General features: G+C 40.5%; 1 protein-coding gene across 1 annotated transcript in view; it reads right to left on the minus strand.

The window, feature by feature from the left end:
• HDAC9 (histone deacetylase 9) overlaps positions 1-10,325 on the minus strand; it is a gene marked incomplete at its 3' end in the record, with an annotated part of 290,855 nt that extends 280,530 nt beyond the window's left edge. The window contains exon 1 of the mRNA XM_082329553.1: positions 9,753-10,325. Coding sequence (XP_082185679.1) covers positions 9,753-9,858 — 106 coding nt within the window. The 5' untranslated portion in view covers positions 9,859-10,325. The remainder of the gene's footprint in view (positions 1-9,752) is intronic.
• Between the last annotated feature and the right edge of the window lie 16,721 nt (positions 10,326-27,046).

Genomic DNA, 27,046 nt, shown 5'->3' on the forward strand with positions numbered 1-27,046 from the left:
CGTGTACTGCTGCAGACCTCCGGATACCTGCAGATGAAGAATGGCAGACAGACCAGGAGGTTTACGGGATGCGCGTCCACCTCCTGTGGACTCCTAAGCCTACAGAAGGAGGAAAATCACTTTGCCTTAGGCGTTCATCCGAGCTCACCTGGACTAACTTGTGAAACCCAGAGTTCCTAAAATTTTTGTCAAATTTTAATACAGCCATACCAAATGTCCCCAGTGAGGGAGGACGGAGTAAGATTGGTGATAAGTCTATGTATATACATGTTCTGTAATTGTATATGCATACCAGTGACAAATATATATGCATGACCAGTGACCAGAGAGAGGCATTCACTCTTAGACGAGGTTTGAGAATTTTAGCCCAAGGGTAATTTTTTCTAAATATTCCTATTTCTAACCATTTATTTTCTGAACAAAATAGCTATGTCAGCATTAGTATCCTTAATCATCCATAGCATCACCATTACTTAATTCAGCTGCATTAGCATTCCTTCTTACTCCTTTGCCTATAGCCCTTTGATGTAGTCATTTGTAATTTCCCTTCTTCCCCTGTAAGTTCCCCAGCTGCCCTATTATCATTGGCACGAGAGGGAGGGAGAAAGAAAAAAAAAAACAAAACACCAAACAACAACAACAAACAAACAAACAAACAAAAAACAAAAACAAAAAAAACAACAACCCGGAAAATAAGCACAGAGCTCAGAAAACTGCCTACTAGGCCAGGCAAAAAAGGCAAGATAGGGATGGTGCAGGTGGCACAGTGCCGGGAATTTATTGCAAATCTCTGGTGAGATTGCTCTGCAGTTTTTCTAGTAAAGCTAAGCTACATTTGGGGGAGGGGGGGAATTAGAGATGGTGAGATGCAGCAGAACTTGTAGCGTGTCCATAAACAGACTCAGTGGCCTACACCTCTCCCTCTCCCAAACAAATTGCTCATTCTCAGACAAAAAAAATAGAAAAACAGTATGTACAATAGCAAGAGAAATCCCTGAATACTAGCTTACTGCGTGACTACACAAGTAACACAGTCCTAAGCTGTTTTTTTACAACTTTTGTTGATTCTAAAATATTCCTGCTTTCCCATCTATTCTTCATTATGGCTTTGGAGGTTTTTTTGACAGAAACTTCTCTCATCTCAGTTGAAGTTGATTGTTTTCCTAACTGTTTTTACCTATACTTTTCCTCTGTTCATGGACAGTTAGAAGCGTACTTCAAACTCCCTTGATTTCCACCTCCCACATAGCTCTCTTGCATCTTCAGTGCCTTCGCCACCCTCTCTTACAACAGCATTTTAACATAGGAGGTGCTTGTATAGCTCATCTCTGCACTACTACTCCATTTATAAAATTCTCGCATATTTTCTTCAAATCTCTTTCCCTCCTGCCAGTCCTTCCCTCATGCTCCTTGAAGAAACCTAGGTAAGACTTATCATTTCCTATGGAATTCCTTCTATGATAACTATGCCCCATTCTTAAAAGAAACAATAGAGCAAAGCTTTCTTCTTCTTCTTCTGAAACAGATCCTGTAAGAAAAACTGACAGCAAATAAAAGGATGCCAACTTTCTGACATGTGCGTGGGAATGAGTGGATGTGTCTTTGGAGCCTGGAACAGTTTTGAGCATATGCACGACAGAGGCTGGTGAGCATCTACCGGACTCCCGAGGTAGAGGGCTCTCCTGAATTTAGGTCCCACTAGATTTCAGCCGCTGCTGTGCAAGGATTTTTATGATGAGCATTTTGAGGCATCTAAGTAATTTCTATGTAGTCCTTCAACAATATGTATCTACATGTAAAAGTAGATATGTTAATACAGAGACTCATACTGATGATTTCCCTTTTGCTATTTCTTACACCATTCTGTGCCTTATACTAATTCCGTCACTATTCATGTCAGCATGAAATCTCAAAAAATCTAGGTGTTTTATTTTATGTTTCTTGGTGATACTGTAATATGTGTATTCTTTTATTCATTTTAAAACTTCAAGGTCAGATTCAAATTAGAATATCAAAAACTTGAACAGTCCAAGAGTTTTACTTCTTTTGTATCCATAGGAAAAACTTCACAAGGCCTAGGAAAAATACATGTTTTTCAACAGGGATATTGATTTAGAGATCAAACAAGTAGACTAAGAGAACTAAGACCTTACTGTCTCTGCAAGAAAAGGAGTTGTGAACAGGTAAATAGAAGGTCATCACTAATATTTTACTAAACTTAAACAGGAGTAGCAAACACCAAAAAGAGTCTCTATGTACAATTAGGCACCGACAGTCTGTTTTCCCTGCTCCCTCTCACACTGTTACTGCGCAACACCAACAAGGTGGTGGCCTTGGGCACCAAGAAAGAAAAAGGAAACTTGGATTAAGAACAGAACAATTGGAGGAAATTATTAAATTAACATCAAGCTTCCTCATTATTCCATTCCAGACTTCACTGAAATTGAATAGCTGCAGTTCTTCCCTGTGGCATGCATACCTTCAACCACAGGGATCATGAAAGAGAACAATAGTCTTTGATTGTAAACCCATGATTTATATATTTGGCATTTTCAAAGAATTCATTCCGTTCCTTCTCTTGTCTCCCTTTGATGATACTCGGTGTCATTACTAGAAGGAACATGTTATCATTAGAATAAAGCATCCTGCATTTCAAGCACATTCATCCACAAAGGGCTTGAATTCTTGGAGCTCTTGTCATGTTTGCATACTCCACAAGCCAGGAGTTTACAACCAGGAGACACAAAACAAATAAAACAGATGTGTTGGCTATGCTCAGATTATATTAAATGCCAAAGTACCTTTACAGTCATGCACAGAACTGCCAGCCTGACAAAAAGGAATGAGCTGCTTATTATATAATGGGAGAGTGAAACCAGCACTGTATCATTCAACCACACAAAGGCTTCCACTGATTTTGCAAGCCTTTTTACACTGGTAACATTTTAAAGTAGAGCAAACCAGGTGCCCCCTGATTATACCCAGAACGTGCACAAAGATAGAAATATGCCGTTTATTTAGAGGAGAAAGGTAAAAAAGAAAAGATAGAGTTCATTAGATAATTATAATCCATTAATATGTCACTATTTTATAAATTGCCAGCTTCCTGAGCAACAACTACAGTCAGAGCCTGCACCGACACCCAGCTAAAGCTCTGCCACTTTACTATTTTTGCTGCTCTTTACTAAACTGTCACTAAAAGCTTGCTCCTAGTTGAACACGTGTAAGCACAAAGATCCCAGTGAACCTCCTTAGGAGAGAACGCGCCTCACTGTTTTTTGAATGACAACTCTGCCTTAGGATTCAAGTTTTTCTAGTGAGCCGAAATGTTTGTGAAGCAGCCATAGAGAACGGCTTGCTAAAAACGTGTCAATTTGCTGAAGCTTCCTGTTATGTCTGTGAAAAGCACCTAGAAGGCTCACTGAACAGCAGACATCACTTTTGTGTAACAAAACTGGAGGGGTCCATTTTGGAGGAACTGTGTGCATATGTGTGACATGTTCACACTGAACATGGAGCTTGACGGTGCCAGCCCCTAAAAATAGCACCTGGATATCCTCATCAGCGACCACAACCCCGTCTTCTCCGTCGTTCGGTGCATCGATCTGACACCCCTCTCCCTCCTCCAGAAGCGACAGGAGCGGTGGTACCCTGAGGTACCTCATTTTAGTAGAAGTGGGGGAGATAAAGAGGATGTTTGCATCTGCTGCAAGCACACATTTTAAACAATATCCCTGCCCCTCAGCAGGCAGCTATCATGTTGTTTTGGCAGCAGGAAGGAATCTGTGGTTTTTCTTGAATGTTGCTCTTCTTTATTTAAACTACCAGAAATAAAGCAAAAATGACAGAATGCTCTGTCTATAAATAATCATTCCGGTGTACAGTTATATTAGGAGGTAACTCAGATGGCATGATAACGCCTAACAGGCTAATCTTAGACCTGTAATGCCATAAGATGAAAATAACTAGGCTAAGAATAACTGACCCAGAGGAGTCAGCCTGTTAAAAGAGATCCACAGAACAGGGCATTTTAGATTTTCATGTGTTTAACAATAATATCTGCCAATTAGTTTCTCTACAATATTTTGGATTGTACCCACCAAAAAAAAAAACAAACAAAACAAAACCAAAAAAACCAACAACAAAACACACCCACAACAGCAGCTGGGAAAGGTTAAAATGCAACGACACCTGAAATCTTCCCCATCATCTATACCAAAACCTGAAATTAATGTGTATATACACATATGTTTGCAGGCTATCTATCCGTTCTGCTTTCTCACAGCTTTTGCTTCCTCTGCAAAGACTGTGCAGAAGAAAGGGGCTGGGCAGTCGGTACAGAAACAGAGCTCTGGCAGTAGGAAGAGTTACAAGTGTTCCTCATATCCAATGCAAACCTTAATGAACTAAATGAATTCTATACATAGTTTTACAGGAGGCAAGACTCTGGCTGAAACTGTGTGCGTTGTGCAGTGCAAACCAACAGGTGTTATAAAGCTGAACACCTGAAACAATAAACGGCTGAAGTAAAAAGCTCTTTTCCAATAAAGTGATTTAGCTCAACACACCAAAGAGAGGGGAGCTAGTGTCCTAGTGCCAGTACCAGTGAACCTCTGTATTAAATGCAGTGTTTAACGGTATCAGGAAAGACGCTCAAAGAGGTTTTGAAATTATGTTCTGCAATCTTTTTAATTTACTTTCCATCTTTTGTAGCTTGCTATTCTTGTCAATCTTGTACTTTGAAATTCTTATTCCAGGCTTTTCCCACAACCTATAAATATACCTTCTAATACAAAGTAAGACTGTCAGGTAATCATACGGCTCTAGAAGCTGTGACTTAAAAAAAAAAAAAGAAAGAAAAAGCAATGTTACAGCATTAGAAGACACATGAAGTTGGCAACATTGGTCTGTATTCAATGTCTTCTAAATAACGTAAAACAGAAAAAGCAACCTAATTCCATTTTACCACATTTTTGTTCAACTGAATTCATAACCAATGTCTTGTCCAGCATACATTACTGGGTAGAGCCTCTACTCAAGATCAGTGAGATTTTAACTACATAAGACCTGCAGGTCTGTGTTGGTTGTCTCTTCTCATTGTATTAATTGTTAAGACTAAGGCCTTACTCTTCCGTAACAATTAATTCAAATACTTCAGCTACTACTATGAAGCACTAGATTTTTTTCTACCTAGTCTTTATGACAGGCATTGAAAAAGCCTCTCCGACTGTTATCCAAAACTTCCCTGAACTGAATTTTCACACTCAGTTTTTTTCATTACTCTGAAGAGGATCACAAAGCAAAAGCTCAGCATATCTATTCACTCTCCCTGAAGAGTATTGCCCAAGATACCACATATGCAACATTTTATATCTGTAAGTTTACGTTACCTGATTCAGATATGCAAATATGTCAAGTTTTTCATGAATATCAGAGCAAACCTTTAAATGAATTTGCTTTCTGCAATCTCTCCACAGGAACAGTTGAGCAGGTGAAAGTTTTGTTTGGCCAGGAAAAAGTGGTAGAGCAAACACCAAAGAATTTTCCCTGAAGGCAATACAAATGCATGCATACAAACACGTCTACGCAGTTATGTGGCCACACAACAGATACAAGATATGAGAGAAATTTTGTACATTGGGGTTTACTGAGGGAAGATAGCTCATGAGGACCTGTCAACCCACGTACAACATGATGCGTGTAGCATTGATTCTGTCATTTATATTCAAGTGACACAGCCTGAATTTCCTGACGGGTGCAGAGAATAAAATACTGCGACTACATTCACTTACTACATTTGTGAAATTGCAGGTGTTTTGCAAGCCTGTAGGTAGATGAAGTCAATCAAATTAATCATTCTGAATCATTATATTCCCTTTAGAATAGTTTTGCTCTATAGATTCCTGAGCCTGACAGGTATCATTTTCTGTGTTTCACAGAAGAGTTAGCTGACGTAAGCAGGATTGCGTAACTTGCTCAGGTCACCTGTCAATTCAGTGACAAGCCAAGGCTTTAAGCTCAAGATCTCTTTGAACTCTTGATTTTTCAACACAACAGCTCTGGGCAGGAAGCAGAGGATCCAATAAAAGCCAAGGTGGAATCTAGGCAGGCCAGTGCAAGGCTGTACGTCAAAATATGGCCAGTGAAGCAAACATAGCAAGCTTAGCCTCTGGAAAAACAGCACAGTATATTAAATCACCAGAAGTTAATGAACTTGGCATTACTTCTTAAATCCCACATCTACAGGTACCACGGCTGGGTAGGTTCTTTCTTCTCCTTCACCCAACTGACACCTATTTGAGTAACATAGCCCTGCATTAATTATTTATTGACTACATTTTAATGAGCGTTCTTGCCATGGACTGTGCTGCATCAAATGCTTTTTTTCAAGGACTTATAGTTTATTACTTGTATCGTGGTAAGATAAGAGGCCAGCTGAATGCTAGAGTCCACTGTGGCATTGCACACACATGGAAGTTGAGACTTTTTGGGTAAAATAAAAGCAACAGCATAGTTAAACAGTAATTCCAGCTAAACAAGAGCCTTTAGACTCCAGATCTATTTTTTAAGTCGGGAAACTAAAATAATTATGGTATCAAATCAGAATACATCAGCATCATTTTCTTAAATAAAGATGCACACCACTTACTGCTGCATTTTAGAGCAACAGTACCATATGGGAGAATCTAGTTCAGTCTTCTCAAGATAGCTGAAACTGCTCTCTGCAGTAAGGTGTAGGTGTCTGAAAATTACACAGCTTCTTGAGTCAGAGCCGATCTAGATTGCTCCATTCATAATTAGACTTTTGATTGGTACCCATCCAGATCATCTCATTCATAGTATGATTTACAAGCAGGGATGGAGACAGACAGGCAAAGCAGTAATTGAGGGAATACCAGAAGAACTGCTTCATATGACAGAAGTATTTCCTATGCCTGCTATTGTCAGAAATTCCTTAGACAGTTTGCTTTGCAAATATGTATCCATTGGCCATTGAATCTGTCCTCTTTGGGGATGGCTCCAGTCCAGTTTAAAATCAGAGTTGCATAATGCATGCCCATTGCATCTGGAAGTTAGCAAACCTAAAAATCCATTGAGTGTTTAAGTTGTGCTTGCTTCAAAGAATTCAAGAATATCAAGGGTGCAGAGTGTACATGTGCAGGGATCTGCTCTTTTCTTAAATATGTGCAACTTTTTAATCTGAGGAAAAGTCACATACGTGTAAGCGAAGATAACTTTAAAGTAACAACATTGTAATAAGCAAAATTCAAATGACTGATTCTAGCTACTCCAAACACTAGAGCATATCATCATATCCTGGCTATTTCTTTCCCCCCTATATGCAGCATAGGGGGAGGCAGTACCTGAGAAGCTACCAGGCCTGATCCTGCAAGACCCTGAACTCGAGGGAACTGAAGGCAATCGCCAGCAGCACCAGGCTTTGTGGTTTCATGTGACATAAATTAAACTGCAGACTATGTAAAACGTCAACTACTTGCAGTCTAGTTGTGTATTTTAAAGGCCAACAGAAACACTGAGGAATATTTTGTGTTCTACAGAATAGATATTTAAACATCTTTTACCTGCTAATGTTATTGACTAAGTTGTTTTTTTTTAAAAGTCTAAAACCCCCTTCTATTCTACTTGGTACTACAGGGGAAATTGTATATGTTATACGGGCCTAATGTAGTATCAGATAAAAATCAACTGTTACATGATATTCTCGTCTCCAGTGAAGAAAAGCAGAGCTATAAACTTACAGAAAATTACCTCCCTTTCTTGTGTTTCAAATGAGAAAATTGCTATTACTCAAGGAACATTAGTTGGCAGTTACAAGGTAGCATAGTGAGCTAAAAAAACAGATTTTCACTTGTGTACAGCTAACTTCAACTTCACATAGTATTAAAAAAAAACAACAGGAGGGAGGGGAAGCAGTCAGTCTTATCTCTTTGACCAATACAAAAGCACTGGACACCTGCTAAGCTGTTCAGGAAAACCAAAGAAAAGCAATAATTCTTGAACAAGAGGTTGACACTGTAGATGGTTTGCAGAACTATAACACTTTCAGAGAAACTTCTGCTTTTAGCAACTGTCTTTGCTAGAGCTTCGTTGTTCATATTTGTAAACAAGTTTTTCACCTGATTTCTGTCCTTGACAAAGAAACTGTAATTGGTGGTCAACATCTATTCTCAGGAGTCAGAGAAATAGTAAATTCTTTGAGAGACCCAAAAAGAAACAAACAAACCCAGCAGCTTTATAAAGGAATAGGAAAAATGCCAGTCTTAAACATTACCACTTGGAAGTCTCCACTCCCCTTAGGTATTCTCATTATTTCAACCTGTACATAATAGCTTTTCAATCTCTCATTCCCTCCTTCAGTCTGTAATGATTATGAGGTAGCCTTGGCTTTCGATATTGAAAAACACTAATCATGAGGTGAAGACATATCTAAGTCTTTTCTAACAGGAAAAATATTACTATTTAACACAATCTCTCAGAAGTTATTTTCATATCTGAAACTCAAAATCTGCTCTAAAATTGTACGTAAGAAAGAAACACAGGCAAAACTTTAAGTTCTTTTTCTATAAAGCAGGAAAAGAAACATTTTTTTTTAAAAAAACAAACAAACATGAGCTCAACAGGTGTACCAAAACAGGCAATACATGAAGAGAGCTGTGGTCTACACACATAATTAATCTTAAAAACTGAGAAGCACTGCCAAGTTTTGTGAAAGAACAAGAAAAAAAAAAGGGGGGGGGGGGCTAAACTAAGACTAAAGTACATGTAAACAATTCACCCTGCATTCTACATATAGGTCCTTTATAAAGCCAACTTTATGAAAAATGAAGTCAGAAACCTAGGTATAAAAAGATCTAAAACAGATAACATTGTACCTCAAAAGACAGAGTTTCAGCCCAATAAAAATGGAACTGGAATTCACAGAGTTTAAGAGAGAATGAGCAAGAGTAACCTGAAATTTTGACTTTTTTAGCCTGTCTAAATTGACATTTTATCTGAATGGCAACAATTCTTCCAACTTAATTCATCCTCAGTACATTATTTGCAGGTCTCAAACACAGCTAGCAAAGAAACTAGAAAATAGAAGGGTAGCTTCAGGAAACATCCAGTGTTCTTTCAGAGCAGTTTTGAAATATCTTCATTAAAAAACACATCCAGTTTACATCTCAGTGAGTCATTACATATGACTACCATCACCAGGTTCACAAATACTTTTAAAGTAACAAAATAAGCCATGCATATTAAAGGCATTTTAAAGTAACACTGTAATGAAAAGAGAAAGGGATTAGTATTAAACTCCCCTTGTATGCAAACTGGAGAAAAGGAAACTCGGAGAAAGCCCAAATCCTGTTTACAATAGACATATGACCAGAATTGCCTACGAGGGGCTCTGACTGCAGCCTCCTGACAAGGTCTGTCTGAGGAAGCCTCTCCCTGTGAATAAGGCTGTACCACCAGCCCCATTTTGCAACCACGCAACAAAACAAACAAGGAATCCCAAACTAGATTTCGGTTGTAAGCATTTTGCTCTGGCTGCTCAGAAGGAGACAAACTCCCCGCAAAAGCAGCAGCTGCTAGCTAACATACTATCATAGAGGTAATTATTTAACAACAACTTACATAAAGCCCACAAAATTAAAGTCACTTCTTTAAAGGAGGGGTGTTTTCTCGTCGCGCTAGGCTGTATTTTCCTGGTCAGCCACTGAAGTCTGAGGTACGGAGCTGTCTCTTACCTGAGCTGATCATACTGTGCATTCTTTGCTGAGCCAAGAGCTGTTCACGTCCAGAAACCCCATCTGAGGAAAAACACGATTCACTCTCGTAAATTGTCTGCAGCATATTCCAACCAGTCTGCACTTCAGCTACACGAGAGATTCATCACTGCACTTGCACAGGGGCGTCGGGCACGACCCTCTGCGGTCCTACCTCCTCCAGCGAGGGTTGTAAGATAATACGCTTCGGCAATTACCAATGTTTAAGCATTTGCACAAGTATCTATCGGGAGAGGGGAAAAAACCCCAAATCCACTCTCGGCAGCCCCCGCCCGCTGGAAGGGAGCTGCGAGCGCGCAGGGGGCTGTGCGCCGCCGAGTTTGAGCAGTTGCGTTCGGGCAGCCAACGGCAGGTGGAAGAAGAAATGAAGAAATATCTCCACACTTCGAGCTTTCTGGCGGGGCGGGGGGGAAACACAGCCTCTTACAAACCATCAAACCGCATAAGCCACCTTTCCAGGGACCGTGGGCCCCCCGAGGGTTCAGCCTGAATTACCCCAGCCCGGACCAGTGCTGCTGTCCCCGCGCCCCTCTCCTCTCCCGGGCCGGCTCTGCCCTGGCCGGGCGGCTGGGTGAAGTTGGCGGGAGCAGCAGCGATAACTCATTTGCATTTGAATCGACACCCGCGTGGCCCAGCGGCGGCAGAAATAGAACAATGGCCGGCCTGAGCCAAAAATAGGTCAAGCATGGCCGGGTGATTGGAGCCTGCATTAATGCGTTTAAAAATACCACAGCAAACACAGCTGTCCAGTCTCTGTCTTTCAAACCGTCGGCCGTCCTCCCTCCGCTGCTCGGCCTCGAGCGCGATTAACCCCTTCCCCCTGCCCAGCCCGTTTCGGTGGGGAGAAGCCGGGGAGGGAGGAAGGCAAGCAGGGAGCGGGAGAGAAACGCTCCTTGCCCGGGACTCGTGCCCCAATCCCTCCTTGCCCTCCCCCGGGGAGTATTCTGTGAAAAGCGAGCAAAATGCCACGGCCGCTGTATCGGTCCTAAAATAACGCCGGGAGGTTTTGCTGGCAATGTGGTTTCTGCCTCGCCCACACGCAGCCATCCTGCTGTTCTATTTTTGCTGCCCGTTTCTCTGGCTACGCCGCAGTTGGCTTTGGCGGAGGAGCCGGGCTGCTGCCTGCTCCCTGCAGGACCTGCAGCCGCCTCGGGAGAGGCGATTTCTGAAGCTAACAGGGCTGGGGGGGAGCAGAAGGTGGGGGCAGATGTTAATGAGGGACGGGGTTTTGTGCGTGCAGTTATAAGCAGCCTTTCCATATTTAGCATGCTTGATATAATTCTTATAGTAAGTCACCAGTTGTGGCACAGCATGTTAGACATGGTTACCAACTATGCACTATTAGGTTGACTTGCTAAAATTTGGAGAGCGGCTGAGCAGCTCACGCTTATTTTTAGAAGCATTAGGCAATTTGCACGGCGTCTTTCTCAGTTTTACAAGATTATGTGCTTTCAGAAGAGCAGCGTTTGACAGAGTATCAGACGACAGTACCATGCTCCTCTCTGTCTTGGCAGGTTTCATGCATGCTATGTGAAGTTTATTTTTCATAATGATATTTCAAAAGTTGCATATCTTGTTTGCTGATTAATATCCCTACATGTAGATAAGTTTCATTTCACTGTTACAGATGGTACTTTACTTCTCTGGGTCCTGCTCTGCCTTACAGCACTTGTTACGCAGGTGATCAAAGCCTGTCACTACCTACATATATGGTACAGCAGCCTGACCACTCACCTACCAAAATTACGAGTCCCCTTCCATGTCCCTGCTCTACAGGAGCAACAGCGGCCACAGAGATGTGATTCCTCACTATAATCAAGAAGCCAATACAGAGGTCATCTCAGAGCTTTCTAGAAATCCACCAAATTCTCAACTATCTCCAGCACCTTTTGCTAGTGAAGACTCAAGAATCTGCCCAGTACTTGAGGCTCGGTTCTGCCTTTTGGTGAAGGATCGCCTGTCTGCTCTTCAACTAACACATTAGATCGTAGCCAAGGGCAGTATTTTTTTTTTTAAACTTCTCACAATTGTGTTACCGAAGAAAAGATTCACAATAACAAAGTACTGTGGCGCTTCTGTGACATTTGGATACTCAATGGCACCTGGGAGGTCTATGGCTCAAGTCTCCCCCATCATTCAAAACCTTTGCTTCGTCCGTGTGCCAAATGACCTGGTCCTGCTGAGAGTCAGGATCTGTCCCCTGGGCAGACGGAGACCGCAGCAGCCGACAACGGGGCTTTTCCTACAGGATCCACAAGTCCGCACCTACCACCGCTGAACGCCCCCCTCTCCTTGCCTCCTCTCTTCCCTGCCCCCAGTTTTCCCCAGGAGCACTCCTCCCGGGGAAGCGGCGAGGCTCTGCAGACAGCATACACCCAGCTCTGCAAAGGGGCAAGGACACCGGCAGTGGCGGCACCGGGACAGGTAGGGTGTTACAGTGCACGACGGGGGATGACCATCACACATACCATCGTACTACCGACAGCTGACAATTTGGTACTGTGAACATTCTTCTCTTGAAAATAAAAATACCCAAATGTTTTGTGGGCAATACGTGGCACTGGGATGGTGCAGGGCAGAAGACATTTAAGACGAGTGCAAGGGAGATCACCAGTAGAAACAGAAATCTCTAACGCAGAAATAGCTTTTTATAGACAGAAGTAAATAAAAAAGTGGAATTGGTTATGCCCTTGAGCTAACCAAACATGACCCTGTTTAGTGATTCAGCGCCTCAAAATAATCAAGTCTCGTATTACAGGGAAACACTGGAGGAATAAGTTAAAAACAGGTCAGAACACGGAAAATGCTGGAGTGTGGGATTAGGTACCCATATGCGTTTAGAACTTCTTATATATGCAGCTGCATTTTTAAAGGTAGCATTCACAGCTCTAACTGAGTTCAAATACTTCAGTAACTAAAAAAAAGCAAACTATTTTCAAGAGCAGAAAATGTACATTCAGATATTTAGCTGGAAGCGTTCTTAATTTTGGCATACGTATTTTAAACTGACATATAAACTATCCTATGTTAGCCAATTCACAGAGCATAACAACTACAGCATTGTGCTTTATATTTTAGATTATATATAAAAATCATATCAAAATATTTTACTTATGAAGTCAGCCACCCCAAAGTTAGGGCTTTTACAACCTGAATTCTTCTGACTTGCTTCGACGTATTATGGGCCTACTTTGGTACATGCTTAGCTTTAAAACACGTCTGTAAATCCATCCCTTTTCAACATAATATTTAAGCACATGCTCAAATTCTATTGATCGCAATAGAATTTAAACACATAGTTAAACACTTTGCTGAGTCAGCCCAGCCTTTAAGTGCACGATCACATGAGTTCAAATAGCTCCTTTAGAGTCCCACAGGGGAAGGATAAAGGGTTCACGCCTGAAGAAAATCTGGTTTTTATTTTTAAAGCTATGGATGTTATGAGGTGACATTTTCATACAGGAACATGAGTTTTTTTGTTCTGTTTTTTCAAATGCATTTCCTAAACTTGGAGAACTTTAATGACACTGGAGGTAAGAGTAAACTGTTGAAATGATTTAGTGCTGTTGAGGTGACTCTAAATGCAATCAGCAACTTTATAGAAAGTGTAAGGCATGTTAGTAGCACTAAGATCTCATTACAGGGGTTTCACAATGCGTTTCTCTTATTTGCCTTCTGAGCTGCTAAAAACAAATAAATAGAAGGAAATTAAATCTGGAAACTGCATTACTGCAACATTAAGACTGAGAAATAAAGCACTCAAATTAGAAAGCGCTAAGATTTCTACTGCATTATTAACTCTGCAACGTTATAATTAAGTAGCACTTTTCTCTTCTTACTTTGCTTGTTAAGTACAAACAGCATATTACTGTTTGTTTTTAGCATATCCCATTTCTCACTCACGTTTTTCTGGAGCATAGCCTTCATTAATATTAATAGCTTAGTTTCAATTTTTGCAGTTTTCTCACTTGTAAATGAATTCTTGCATAGATTTTTTCTGCCATATTGCTCAATTGTAGCATATAAATATTACATACAAAATTAAATAAAGAGATGTCCTCTAGCTTCTAGTCATATGCTTAAATGAGGATACTGCAGTCTTACAGGTGTCCTATTCAACCTTCCTTTGCCCCTTTTTCATTTGGTAAGTATTCTGTGAAAAAGCATCGAGTAATAACGTGCATCAACATCCAGCAATGGATAAACATGTGGGAGCTAAATTAAGGTTGCATGGGTAATGTTAAATCTGGCCTATTTCAGTACTCAAGTTTTGAGTTCTAATCTCTGCAGCCTAAAGAGCTCCTAACTATTTTTTGTTTATCTAATCACCAGGATCAAAAAAAGAAAAAAAATTAACTCCTGTATAGAACAGATGTTTCTGTAGCCACAGTTCATTAGATACCATTAGTACCATGTGAAACCCAAACATCCAGCATAAATTACTACTGCTTATGCTAGAGGATTAACTAGGTTAACGAACAGCAGAAGACTATTACCACAGAGAAGCAGATGGTTTGGGAGCAGAAAGAAATCAGGGGAGATGCCCAAGCGGTCTGGTTCTGCTCCCTCCTGGAACTAAGGGACCGTGTTCCAAACCCCCGGGGGAGTAAAAATGAATCACTTAATCCACGTGCTCTGCTTGGAAAGATGTAGTGTGGGAATCTCTCTGATTACTTTTCTGTGTAGCAAGCCTTTGGCGTTGCCTGTGCAGGAATACATGTTGCTTTTTCTTTGCAGTGCCGTGAACCCACGGGACAGGCATTTTTCAACTGAGGAGAAAACTGTGATTCCATACGTGCTGAAGCTCAATTCAAGCTTCAAAGGAGTTTTCTGGGACAAAGACAGACGTATCTGTAGCTTTAGGGGATTTTGTGACAAACAATGGGAGAAGAAAACTTTACGAAGTTTTCAGGATAAGGAGCATTACGCTAGATAAATGTATGGGTCTCTGACATCTCTCATATAACAATACAGAGAGCCTCGCATCTTTCTCATGCAAATTAGCTCAGGGTTTTTGGAACTAGCTGATGACTTATCACTTCTTTCTCCTCTTAAAATATGCCTTTCTGTTCACATAAATAAGTCTGCTAGAAATTAAGTCCTAGATTCAGGACAATACCTCAACACCACATACTTGATTATAAGCACGAGGCTTAAGTTAAGCCTATGCTTAAGGGCTTCATAAATTCAAAGGTACTTTCCTGAATCACAAAGCTCAAATAATTTAAAAAAACAGAGAGAGCTATCAAATAAATAAATAATATTTAGGTTAGGAAGTACACACACAATTCAATTATTCTGCTGACACAGTTATTTATCAGGTTGGAACTAAAATCTCCATATTTTGCGGCAAGGCTGAGGTAAACTGCATACAAACAGTACAAGCCACGTAGCCAAAAGCAACGTCAGATATCGACAAATAAATGCCTCAGACCAGCAAAGCACTTTGCCCCTTTTATGCCATTAATAAGGCAAGTAGAGATATGAGCAATATGAGATTTAGCTGGTCGCCCATGGATATGCCCAGCTTTCTTAGAGAGACATTAGTGCATACGTGCACTGCATTGCCATGTCTAGCTCCACCAGACACATCTGGATGGACATACATAAAGGAGCCCTAAAGCACATACATAACCTGTGACAGCTTGCAGTACGTTCAGCACACTTCAAGCATTTCAAGCTTGTTGTGCATCTACTGAGCAGGTATCCGTACCTCCATACAGCGTTTGGCACAGGATCTCCTGATGCCGGCTAGTCTGGCAGGTCAGATCAACCCACCTGGACACCGGGAATTCCTGGATGACAGACTACTGTAAAGTCCCTATGGCTGGTGAACCAAGAGGAACACCATCTCTAGCTTGTAATATATGCCTGGGTTTAAGTGCTTTTTTGGATTTAAGCCAAGAAATGTAGGCCACGCTTGCTGGCTGGAGAACTGCGTTGTGAAAACCAATGGCTATGCAAAGGATTTAGGATCACAGCAGAAGACAGCCAACTAAATATGAGCTCCTAGGATTACATCGGGACCAAAAAGGCTAACAAAATCCTTGGATATATAAACAAGGTTATAATGAGTAACAGTAGTGAGGTGATATGCATATACCAAAGAGCATATTCTTGGGATACTGTAACTCATTCAAGTATAGACACTTGAAAAAGAATACTGAAAAACTGAGGATAGATAGACATGCCACAAGCATAAAATACGTTTGGAAAACCATTAGAAGTTGGAAACTCAAAACACCTGAGATAAACTGAGAAGTTTACTGAAGAAGTTCAGGGGTGGCTTGGCACTGTCTGTATATACACAGGGCAAGATGTCCAGTAGTGTAGTAAAATGCTCTTTATTTTAAGAAACAAGGCTTTAAGAAAAATCGATTGATTAGAAAAATTCAAGCCAGAAGCAGGCACACATTTTAAACACGTTTTAACACTGCAGCAACTTACAAATGAGCTTTACATCAATAGTGGCTGTGTCTCTGGAAAGAAAGCTCTAATACTTCTATAGGGCAAATTTACGGCAGGTTTTGCTGTAGGGCTCCAAGTTAGACAGGTCAGACGTGGTGATCAAGGGGCTAACTCCAAAGCTACTAAGAACTAGTAAGAATTATTGCTTAACTGCTAGGAATAATAAGAACTAAATAGAATAATTATTCCTACATCAGAAACAGTTTTCTTCTTTTAAATCACCCTCTCCTGAAAAGCAGAGGTGTGTTTTTTGTTTCTTGTTGTTTTGGGTTTTTTTTTAATCCAAAATACATTCATTTTCCTATGAGATTTGATAATTTTTACTAGAGTAGCACAATGGAGTGCACTGTAAACATCTTGGGATAAAAGTCTTTGTGGAAAAAAAAACCAAACCAAACCAGGAAGTGTTTGCTTTGTTTTGCTATTCAAAGCTGCCCTTTTAAGTCAAATAATTAGATCTCCAAAGTAGGGTCTTTCTAAATCCAAGCCTGTATTCATGGAGGGATGAGATCGCTTTACAAAACATGCTACAAAGCTATAGTAGATTTATAGTAGATAGATACCCATGTAGATTGGGACAATTGCTCTGTTAAATTTTGAAGCAAGCAAAATGTGTTCTTAAATATCCAACAGTATATATAGTTAGAGAACTGCCACTACAAGCCAAGAAAAAATATTTTACATAAAACACTAAAAAGGCCCTTCTTTAATGTGTGGGCCAAGGAACGGACCTGAGATGCCAGGCCCCGTGCTGGGCTGCGGGCACACACCAGTCTCTCCTGCTGCGCTGCCTGCTGGGATCTCCTTCCTCTCCCAGCTCCTCCGCCCCTCACTGGGGAGCATTCAAGCACATGGAGCAACAGCGCTACATGCACAAACATGCCTCTGAGAGCAGTAACAAATTGACCGCTACTGTGCTATGAAAAGGTCACATCTCATGCCGGTCAATAACGTTGTTATGAAACTACACAGAACCCTCCTGGTTAGCTGGACCGGGACAGCAGCAAGTTCAGTCTCAGTCCTCTCCTGGTTTTTTCAAAATGTTCCAGTGAACCTGGATCCAGTTGTCATCTAACTTTCTTCCGCATCTTGAACTCTGATAAGGAACAGATCCACAAACCACAATGTTATCGATACACCAGCTTGGGAGCTGTTTCTACTGTGCCAGTGAATTTGGGGCAATGCTAAAAGGATGAAACTGTGACTTCAGTGGCTAAACTGTAATTATTTTGCCTGATTTCAGCAGAACCAGGATTTCTCCTGAGGAGCAATATGATCTTAATTTTCCTTGTGGAAGCAACAAATTTATAGACTGCAAAAGAGAGAAAAAACAACTGAAGGCAAGGTTTCGTAATTCTGAAAGGAAAAATACAACACATTTCAACTAAATATAACCTCTCCCTTTAGCTAAGTAAACCACCTTGAAAATCTTAATGCAGCTACTTACTGTAACTGAAAATACCTTTACAATATACTATGATACTGCCAAAACGTGTCACAAACTTGACTTTTGTAAATAGAGGCATCCAACTGGTATTCCTAAGGCCAGAATCAGCCCCAAGAAGGCTTTTATCCATACTTCAAGCTCATTTAGCCAAATCATGCAACCTTCAGTTTGCTAGGCAGTCTGTCCCATGGAAGGGATGAAACAAACGGAGAGGGAGGCTACAGCATGTGCCCAGCAAAGTCACACCTCAGCAGGCAGATGTGGGCAGCTGCAGCTGCTGCTTCCGCGCATCCCTTACCTGCCCCATCTCCGATCTTAGTAGCAAGAAGCAAGTGCTCAAGCTCTCTAGGACAAAGACGCAGGGCTGGTCCCAAGCCCCACAGTTTTCTGGAAGAACTGTTCACAAAAAACGTGCCAAATTGTTCTGAGCCTCAAACCACTATGCAATGGCTAGAAAAACGCACAGGACAGAATTGATAATTTGCATTGAAAGCATGGGGAACCAGGAAGAATATACATTGAATCCATGTTCAGACAACACTCCCATTCTAATCAACTCTAATTGGCCTTATGTATATCTTTCAAAGAGTCTGGGAGAGGAAAGCTTATATATTAACTTCAATCCAAAAATGCTGCTGGGAAAGGGCAGTCCAAAAATGAATTAATAAATGTAAAGTAACTTGCAAATGCTGGAATCCCAATGCCACAAGCAGAGATGACAGACTATTTTAGATGAGCTTAAGCTTCGGAGCGGTCAAAATGCAGGATCAAACTTGGGCTCAGGGCCTGTTCTAAAAATAGCATAGCTCTATGGCAGTCATCTATGCACTTCATATTCTGTTGACTGGTAGTCGAGAGAACAGGATGGCAGGATAGGTGATAACGGCAGGAAAACAAAACCTTTCAGTCAACAAATCAGAGGTTCTACACCATCACAAGTCAGGTCTCATGTAAGTCATCAGTCATGGATGCACTGGCCTGTGTATGTTATGATTGCACTTCATTTCCAGCCCCTTCCCCCACTTGTTAAAGCAGTTGCCAGCAAAATAAACTGTTAAGAACATTTCCCTGAGGTCTGGAATATATTCTTTTTAAAATCTGAAATTAACACAATTAAAGTGTTATCATTAGTCTATGAAAAATTAAGTGTGTTTTCAGCAGCCCACAAAATAATGCTGTACACAGGCTAAGTGGCAGTTTTGGCTAAAAGTAACCAGTGACAAAAGCTAGACTGTTCAAGGTAGCAGTTATCGCCCATGGACTGTGTCCACAGGAATGAATAAATAAATCACAACCTAGATTATCTTAAACCTTAATTGTATTCTCCACCTCCTCTCCTTACCTCTGCCAGAATTCCTGCGAAAAAGTAAAGCTGAAAAGGTGGAGACAGAAAACTTGGATAACTAAAAAGCACACATACAGTTTGCAAATGGTTTATTTGCCATGACTAAGGAAGCCTTCTATGTCTCAGAAGACAAAGGAAGATAACTAAAGCTATGAGTCTGGCTTTGTGTTAGCTGATAAAGGGGTGCAGCAAAACTGGGCACTGACTTAACTAAAAACAGCTGTACTGTAATAATAAGGCTGAAAAAACCCCACATAAGTAAATAATCAGTGTGATGAAACAGGCTTGAGTTTGGTCAAGCTTTATTTATTTCTTTTTAATTGCCAGTAAGAATCTGTCTAAAAATAGCATCCCTGTGCTTTACAATATTAATTTGCTTACCATTCTAAACAAATGCTTGTCTCCATTTTTGGACTATACACAAATGTGACAACCTTACGCTTACGGAGTAATTTACTTGAAGTAACACAGCAGAGCTGCTTTTATTTAGACAACTTCAAAGAAAATGCTACTGCAAGGTATCTAATCATAGCATTCTCTTTCAATCACTGTTTACAGGCATACAAACTGTATTTCTCTTAGAGACCTTATACCTCTAAGTCTGTGTGTGTGTGTGTGTATAAAAATATAAACAGATAAACAACGCACTTTCAGCTACTGGTGTCACACATCACAGTTGAAATACTAAAGTGCACATACATTGATGTAAACAAAAAAATAAAGCCGAAAGGTACATAGTCAAATGTCTAGCTTAAAACATGTGATGATCGAGTATTTTATTGACTTGAGGCCTAAATCATTACATTCACTTTTGTTCATTTAGTGTCCTCTCAGATGCAGCAGAAGGCCTCCAGCAATTCAGAGAGGCAGTATGCTATTCTGGGACCCACCAGAAAGAGTTGAGAAGTTGAGCAACTAACTATATTTGCAAGGGGAAATCTCCAAGGCACACCTACCAACAAGAATTTCAGGCTAGAAATACACTAGGATGGTTGCCAACAGAAATATTTCATCAGTCAGTCTTTTACAGTACTGTGGCTCTCGTTTTTTGCCAAGTTATTTAGCACTGCAGACACCAGCAACCAACAAGTTTGGTAACTGCTTTCATTTCTCACACTCTTTTTCTGGCGCTCAGCTGTTTTGTGATACTTCATCTTCTGATGCCTCTTTTGGGCATCCACCTGCTCGAGTGTGGGGTCCTCCATGGGCTGCAGGTGGATAACTGCTCTACCATGGACCTCCATGGGCTGCAGGGGGACAGCCTGCCTCACCATGGTCTTCAGCAGGGGCTGCAGGGGAATCTCTGCTCCGGCACCTGGAGCACCTCCTCCCCCTCCTTCTTCCCTGACCTTGGTGTCTGCAGAGTTGTTCCTCTCACATGTTCTCACTCCTCTCTCTGGCTGCAGTTGTGCAGGTTTCTCCCCACCCCTTCTTAAATACATTATCCCAGAGGTGCTACCACCATCGCTGATGGGCTCGGCCTTGGCCAGCTTGGAGCCAGCTGGCATTGACTCTATTGGACACAGGGGAAGCTTCTAGCAGCTTCTCACAGAAGCCACCCCTGTAGCCCCCCCCCTTTCCACGCAAACCCAATACAGTACTAAACAACACATTTATGGAACATCTGAATCAAACCAGCTACTGCAGCAGTCTTGGCACCACTGCACTGCTGATCAGCAGAATGATGTTTGCCTGGATGGGATGCAGGGGCTTCACTGGCAATACCATGTTAAGGAGTTCCCTATGTGCTCCCGTTCTCCTGTCTTTGTCCAGCATGGCAAGGTTTTACATGTATTTATTCATTCATTTTAAGGGAATCAGATCAGTTTTCCAATGCAGCTCAAAAAGCACAAGCAACAAAAGATCCCAAAAGCACAAGCAAGAAAAGTAAGAACTTTTTATCATCATGAGGTCCTCTGCCCCATCAAGCCACAAGCACAGTGACAGGAGTTCGAAGTACTCCTGACAGTGCTATACTACCCCAGAACTCTATTCACCAGTGGCATGACAAGTATTCAAGAGGGCTTGCATCTTGACAAGATTGATAAATCACAGGAAATCTATTCAGCCAAGCCAATATATATAATCAACATAATTGACTGCCCAAAGTAGCCAACATCATTTAAAGATACGCACAAACTCAACAGCAGATGTATTTTGAAGGTTAAGGGGAAAAAAAGTCTCAGAACCCCATAAATGAAGTTTTTTTTTAAAAACTCAAGTTTCTAACAATTTGTAGTCATGATGGCATAGATCTAAATTGCATTAATTAAATAAACAATTATGGTCTCCTTTGAAAATGAGAACAGTATTCTTCAATTTGTTTCTATACAGTATAAACTCTGCATTTTCTGATGATGCAGAAAATGGAATATTGGGTTAAGTAACTTCTACAAGACTTCAGCTGATGCCTTCACTTTTCATAAAATTTCAGACTAAATTTAGGCTACCTTAAGACTTAGGCTAGCTAACAGACTCTTGTTTCCTCCACATCTTTCAATGCTCACGTGCAAAACTCCCCCACCAGCACGTAATTTTCCTGTCCCAGAGGAGGCAGCAATCGGAGCGTGCCATTTGTGCACTGAGAGGGCAAAGGGACGTTCCCAACGCTGCTGGCGTCACAGGAGAGGCTGATAAACAATCCATATCATTTGGCCACCCCATTTGAGAAGCTCTACGTTTATTTTTATCGTCTGCGCAAGAGAAAAACGATACACAGTAAAGCTTGCTATACGTTATTCTACTCGACACACAGACTTGAAGAGAACTAATTTTGCCCATCATTACAATTAATAATATAGTTTTCAAATTTTCATTTTGGAGACAAGATATGATAATATCCTATCCAACCTGAAAGAGGATTGAATCCTCGTCCTCTTGGAAAGTACAGCGTCATTACACGATTCCACATACAACAGAGCAAACCAGCCTGAGCACGTCTCGTGCCATTCACTGTCATGTGGAGCCAATAATCTATTTCTGACTCATACGGATGGCCTGTTCCCATATTTGACAAGGTAACATTCGTCCCTCTACCTGAAGCAATGTAATTCTTCACTGGCAGAAAGTGAGACCTGCAGCAGTCTTAGTCTGACAGTACCAAGAAGGAAATTTGCATTTCATTCACATACAGAAAGGAAATACCTGCTAGGTACATACAAAACCCTAGTGGACTTTTTTGGTTTTGTTTTGTTTTTTTGATTCTAGGTCTCTACTTTTGCTGTGCTAACACTGAAAAAGATCATGTGAAGTTTTTTAAATCTACGTATTCATCATATGTTTCTTAAAAGTGAGGAATGGTTACTGAATGGTTAAAAAAAAAAAAAAAAAGAAAAAAAGAAAAGCTGTTCTAGTTGGTTGCTACGGCACTGAGGATTTTGCACTCTTAAGCTGAAGTCACTCACCACAGACTCCCAGTGATCAGAGACCCTGTAACACTCTGTGTTACAGGTCCCCATCCGTCAAATGGGAATAAACAGCAGTATATTTCACATTACTATTTAGAGGACAAGTGCTTTAAGGGTGCTCAAACATCGTGGAAGCAGAGAACATACACTTTCTTTAGGCCAAAATATTTTTGCCAAACTACTTCTACAGCGCACAGTCAGTTAGGAACTGGTAACCTGCGTTCTTCCACAGGGAACTGGCAACACTCTGATTACTACCCATGACTGTCAATGCTTTTTAAAGCCTGTATTATTTCAGATAGCTGATTATTACCAAAATAAAATTGCATGTGATTTCCTCAAACCACAAGAGTAGCTGGGTTTTCCTCAAAAGTTAGAGACAAGCACAAAAAACCTGTGCTTGCTTTCATATTTCAAAAGCTTTTTGTTTTTACCTGTGTTCCCTTAACTTGTCCTTCTCTTCAGAACATTTTATGAAGTTCTGTAAACAGAACATTGCCACTTGCAAAAAAACACAGCTAAAAAAAGTTTCTTACGTCTCTCCCTACGTTCCCAGGCTTACAACTTAGAGATATTTCCATTCAGAAGGAGAAACAAGACGGCTTAGCAACAGTTGTGGCAAGCAGTGAATCTCACTCATGTAGACACTAAATGCTTGATGTTAAAGAAAAAAATTGTCTACTTTAGCTCAAGATGATGCTTTGAAAAAACCCCAACCTAAAAACCAAATGCACGCCTTTGGGCAAACATTTGTCTTTGAATCTGTGGTACATTGATGAATTAGTGAGATCAGCCAAAGGACTTTTTTCCCCATTCAGCTGAAGCTGTGGTCATACACACCTGCTCCCTTTATTTCATCTCCAGCACAGACCTGGCATGGTCAGTTAGTTTTCGGTCTATTTTTGGCATGAGGATATTTGAACAATGATTGACCACGATAAACTGCCTCTGCTCTAGTCAACATTAAACTAGCCAGTCCTCTTTATACCCTTCCCATGAGTCTGGAAACCTCACTTGCAAATAGGGGTAAATACTTCTGTAGAATTTTCCTTTTTAAACTGACCAGAAGAACAGTCTTTTTATTGTTGTGGGGCTTGTGTTTATAAATGTCATCCTTTCCTTCTTTGTTTACTACTCCCACCACAAAGGATGGTATTTTTCAAGAGAAAATTAGTAACTGATAACCATTATTTCTATGTCTTTCCTTTCTTGCCGTTAGTCTCTCTTCAGTTATTGCAGAGACGGGACTGTCTGTCCTGCTCTCCTCCTTTAACTCCATCTTTCATGCATTACTGAAATGTTGACTCCCTCCATGCTTCACTTACTAAAATCTCAGACCAGACACACTTCTGAGGCTTCTCCCATGCTAGTCTCTTGTTTCTGAAGAAGTCTCCAAATGCCTGGCTGTTCTTCCACCGGCTGGCTTAAAATTCTCCTCCTTAGGTCAATACAAGGAATTGAGCTCCTTTGCTTAGAAAACCACTGGCATTACCAGGCAATATGGTTCTTATCTTCCATATCTGAATAGGTATGGAGATTATACATACAGCCAAGATATTTCTATCCAGGCTGAAAAAATAATTTGGAAGAGGACTTCTTGTTGTGATGATGAAAATAAAGTGCCCCCCTCCATCAGATAAAAGAAGAGGTTGTGGCTTTGTACTGTAATTGTACTACCATTGCCATTGCTACTTTCCTGTTTTTCCAGGGGCTCGGAGACCCTCCACAGACTTGCCGACAGCCTGCTTCTGCAAGAAAAGCTCTTCCACTGACCTACTACCAGCTAAGAAAACACCCCACAATCATTAGAAGTCATATTTACTCCAAACCCATTAATTCAGACTTCATTTCACGGGGTTTTAACTGCCATAATCTCTGCTGAATGTTGAACTCAAAGAGCAGATGCAAAGCACTCCTCAAAGAACAGCTCACGTCAAACATTTATCGGGTCTCCCATTCTTTTCATGCATAAACAAATGCCTCTCTCTTTTACAGTTTTCTCTCTTGTATTTGCTTTCTATAGTTTCTACAGAGTGCTCCACAATCTCTCCTCCCAGAAGCTTCTGATCACTAATTCTCTGTTTTAATCTTCTGTCTATATTTATCGCTATATTTCACAACTTAGTCTCTTACTCTTTGATCCTTTAATAGACATCGTACCCTGCAATTTCTTTATTCTTATTAACAGCCTGAACATTCTTCATCAAATACAATTCAGAATGTGTTCCTTACCACTTGTTTTCTTATTGTACTTGCAAACTTTCATCTTTCCTCAGTCTATAGAGATGCTGCAGAAATTGTTTTCTCAACTACTGAAATTCATCCTTTGAGTCCTCAAATTCAAAGAAAACTTCAAACACAGCCAATTTTGTCATGTCTCATTCCATTTTTTTGGAGAGGACAATGGTGGTTATAGCATTCAGAATTCATCCCACATCATGTTTTAAGTTTCGTTGCTGCTAACATTGTGTCTCTCTCCTCCTGGAAATGTCTAGTTCTTTAAAAGCCAATGAAAGGCGAGAGGCCTCTCCTGTTTTGCCACCTATTCAAATAACAGAGGCAACTCTGGACTTCAGCATTTTCATGTTATAAACTGGTGTGATACCAATGGATAGGCAAGTGAAAGGGGAAACATCTAAAAAGCATCATTTCCTTTTGACTATAAAGACTCATCATGTCAAAACTGATGTAAGGACACTAACAACATAGTGTGAGGCTTGTATACTTAATATTCATCATTTGTAATCATCTCTCCTGAGCCAGTTTTATCCTTTGGTAAATGGAAAACAGAGAGGTATAACGCCCTATTTTGGGCCAACATGAAACAACGCTAGGCTTTTTATTCCATGAGAGAAAATTTTCCCACAGTGCACAGAAAGGGAGTTGCATCCTGAATAGAAAAGGAGGAGGAGTGGGGAGGTGGTTGCAGAAGAGGGATAGTTACTATGCATCTTGGAAGCCTGCTAGAAAAACAAACACAGAAAAATGGTGGTTTGGGAAAAACCACACTGTTTATCAGTCTGAGACTGACCAAGATACAATGACTTAAAAGCATATGTTCAACGTCACCACACAGGATGAACTTGCAAAGCATACAGAAAAGCTTTTCAAATATGTCTAGGATCTATTTAAAAAAAAAAAAACAAAAAAACAAAAAAACCAAAAAACCACAAAAACAAAACCAACAAACTAGACGTATCTAAATTTCTAGTATTTCTTCAGCTCTCTACGGATACTTTGCTATGCCTGGCTTAAAACATGCTCAAGGCAAGCAAATAAACCTGGCATAGTAACACTGTTCATTTAGCCAATTCAGCATATCTTCTGACTATCACCAGGATAGTATCTGCAAATTCACTACCATCCTTTCACTATTCCTCTCTTTCCCCTCAGTCTGCATCATGCTGTGCAGACCACATACATTTCAGTGATGTGCATCCTGCCTTGACAGTCTTACATGCTAAATCTGGTAAGGATCTACTAAATCCTTACATCTTCATTTCAAAATTGTGTTCTCATGGTGGGGGCGGACGGGGGGATGACACACACGACACAGTTCATATTTTTTACTTTAAGAACAATGCACACAGATGGTGCTACAGAAACAATAGGAGACTTTATTTTGAAGCACCTTACAGCCTTGCGCTTACACTCACAGAACTGAATGGAGCTCGCAAAATCCATCATTTAAGCATCTGCAAGACTGCCACCAGTCCTCCTTTATTAATTGAGTATTGATAAATATCATCAAGCATTATGCCAAACAGTAGAAAGCTAAGATACTCAAAAAGAAGACAGAACAGCAGCACACAAATTTTAAAAAAAGCTCATCTGAGTGACTCAGTCTGTTTTCATGATAAAACAAACTTTCTAGAAGTAACAATAACAAAAGGGAGTGAGATCTGTCATTCTACCAAGACATTCAGCCCTGGTGTTTACAGGTGCTTTATACCAACTAAGCAAAAAATAGCAAAGAAATTACTAGGTTATATTAAAAGAAAAGCTTAAAATAACCATTGTGAGCTAATGTTAGAGGTATGCAATGAACTAGGTTAGGTCACACCTACAACTTATTATTGCCTTCAGCTCTGAGATCTCCTTTATGAGCCCTACAAATACACTAGTAGAGCTGTTGAGAAGAGCATCATCAGTAAACCTTGTATCAAGCCAGCTGTTTCCTTGTTTTCCATATTTGATAAATACTAATAAATATTATGTCAATTTTCCACTCCATCCTTATTTTAAGAAAATCCTGACAGTTAGTTGGAAAAGTTGCTGGATTGCTTTAGATTTTCTTATTATGAGAGAGAGAAGTCCAGCAAAGTCACCTCCTCGAGATTTCCTCATCTATGTTGCTTTTATATTAAATACATGGCTAAAGATATGACTGCTGCTGTCCTAACCCCTTCCTCACAAACATGGTCACATCATGTCACAAAAGATGGTGTCATATCTAAAATTAGAAACAAATCTCAACTGTGATGATTTTAACACTGAGTCTAACCTTGAGAAATGCTAAGCGCCTTCCAAGAGGTACAGGAAAACAGATTCGAGGGTTCTCAGCAACATGCAGATTTTGATTGCAGAC

This window comes from Platalea leucorodia (assembly GCF_965183815.1).
Source record: "Platalea leucorodia genome assembly, chromosome: 1".
Lineage (NCBI taxonomy): Eukaryota > Metazoa > Chordata > Aves > Pelecaniformes > Threskiornithidae > Platalea > Platalea leucorodia.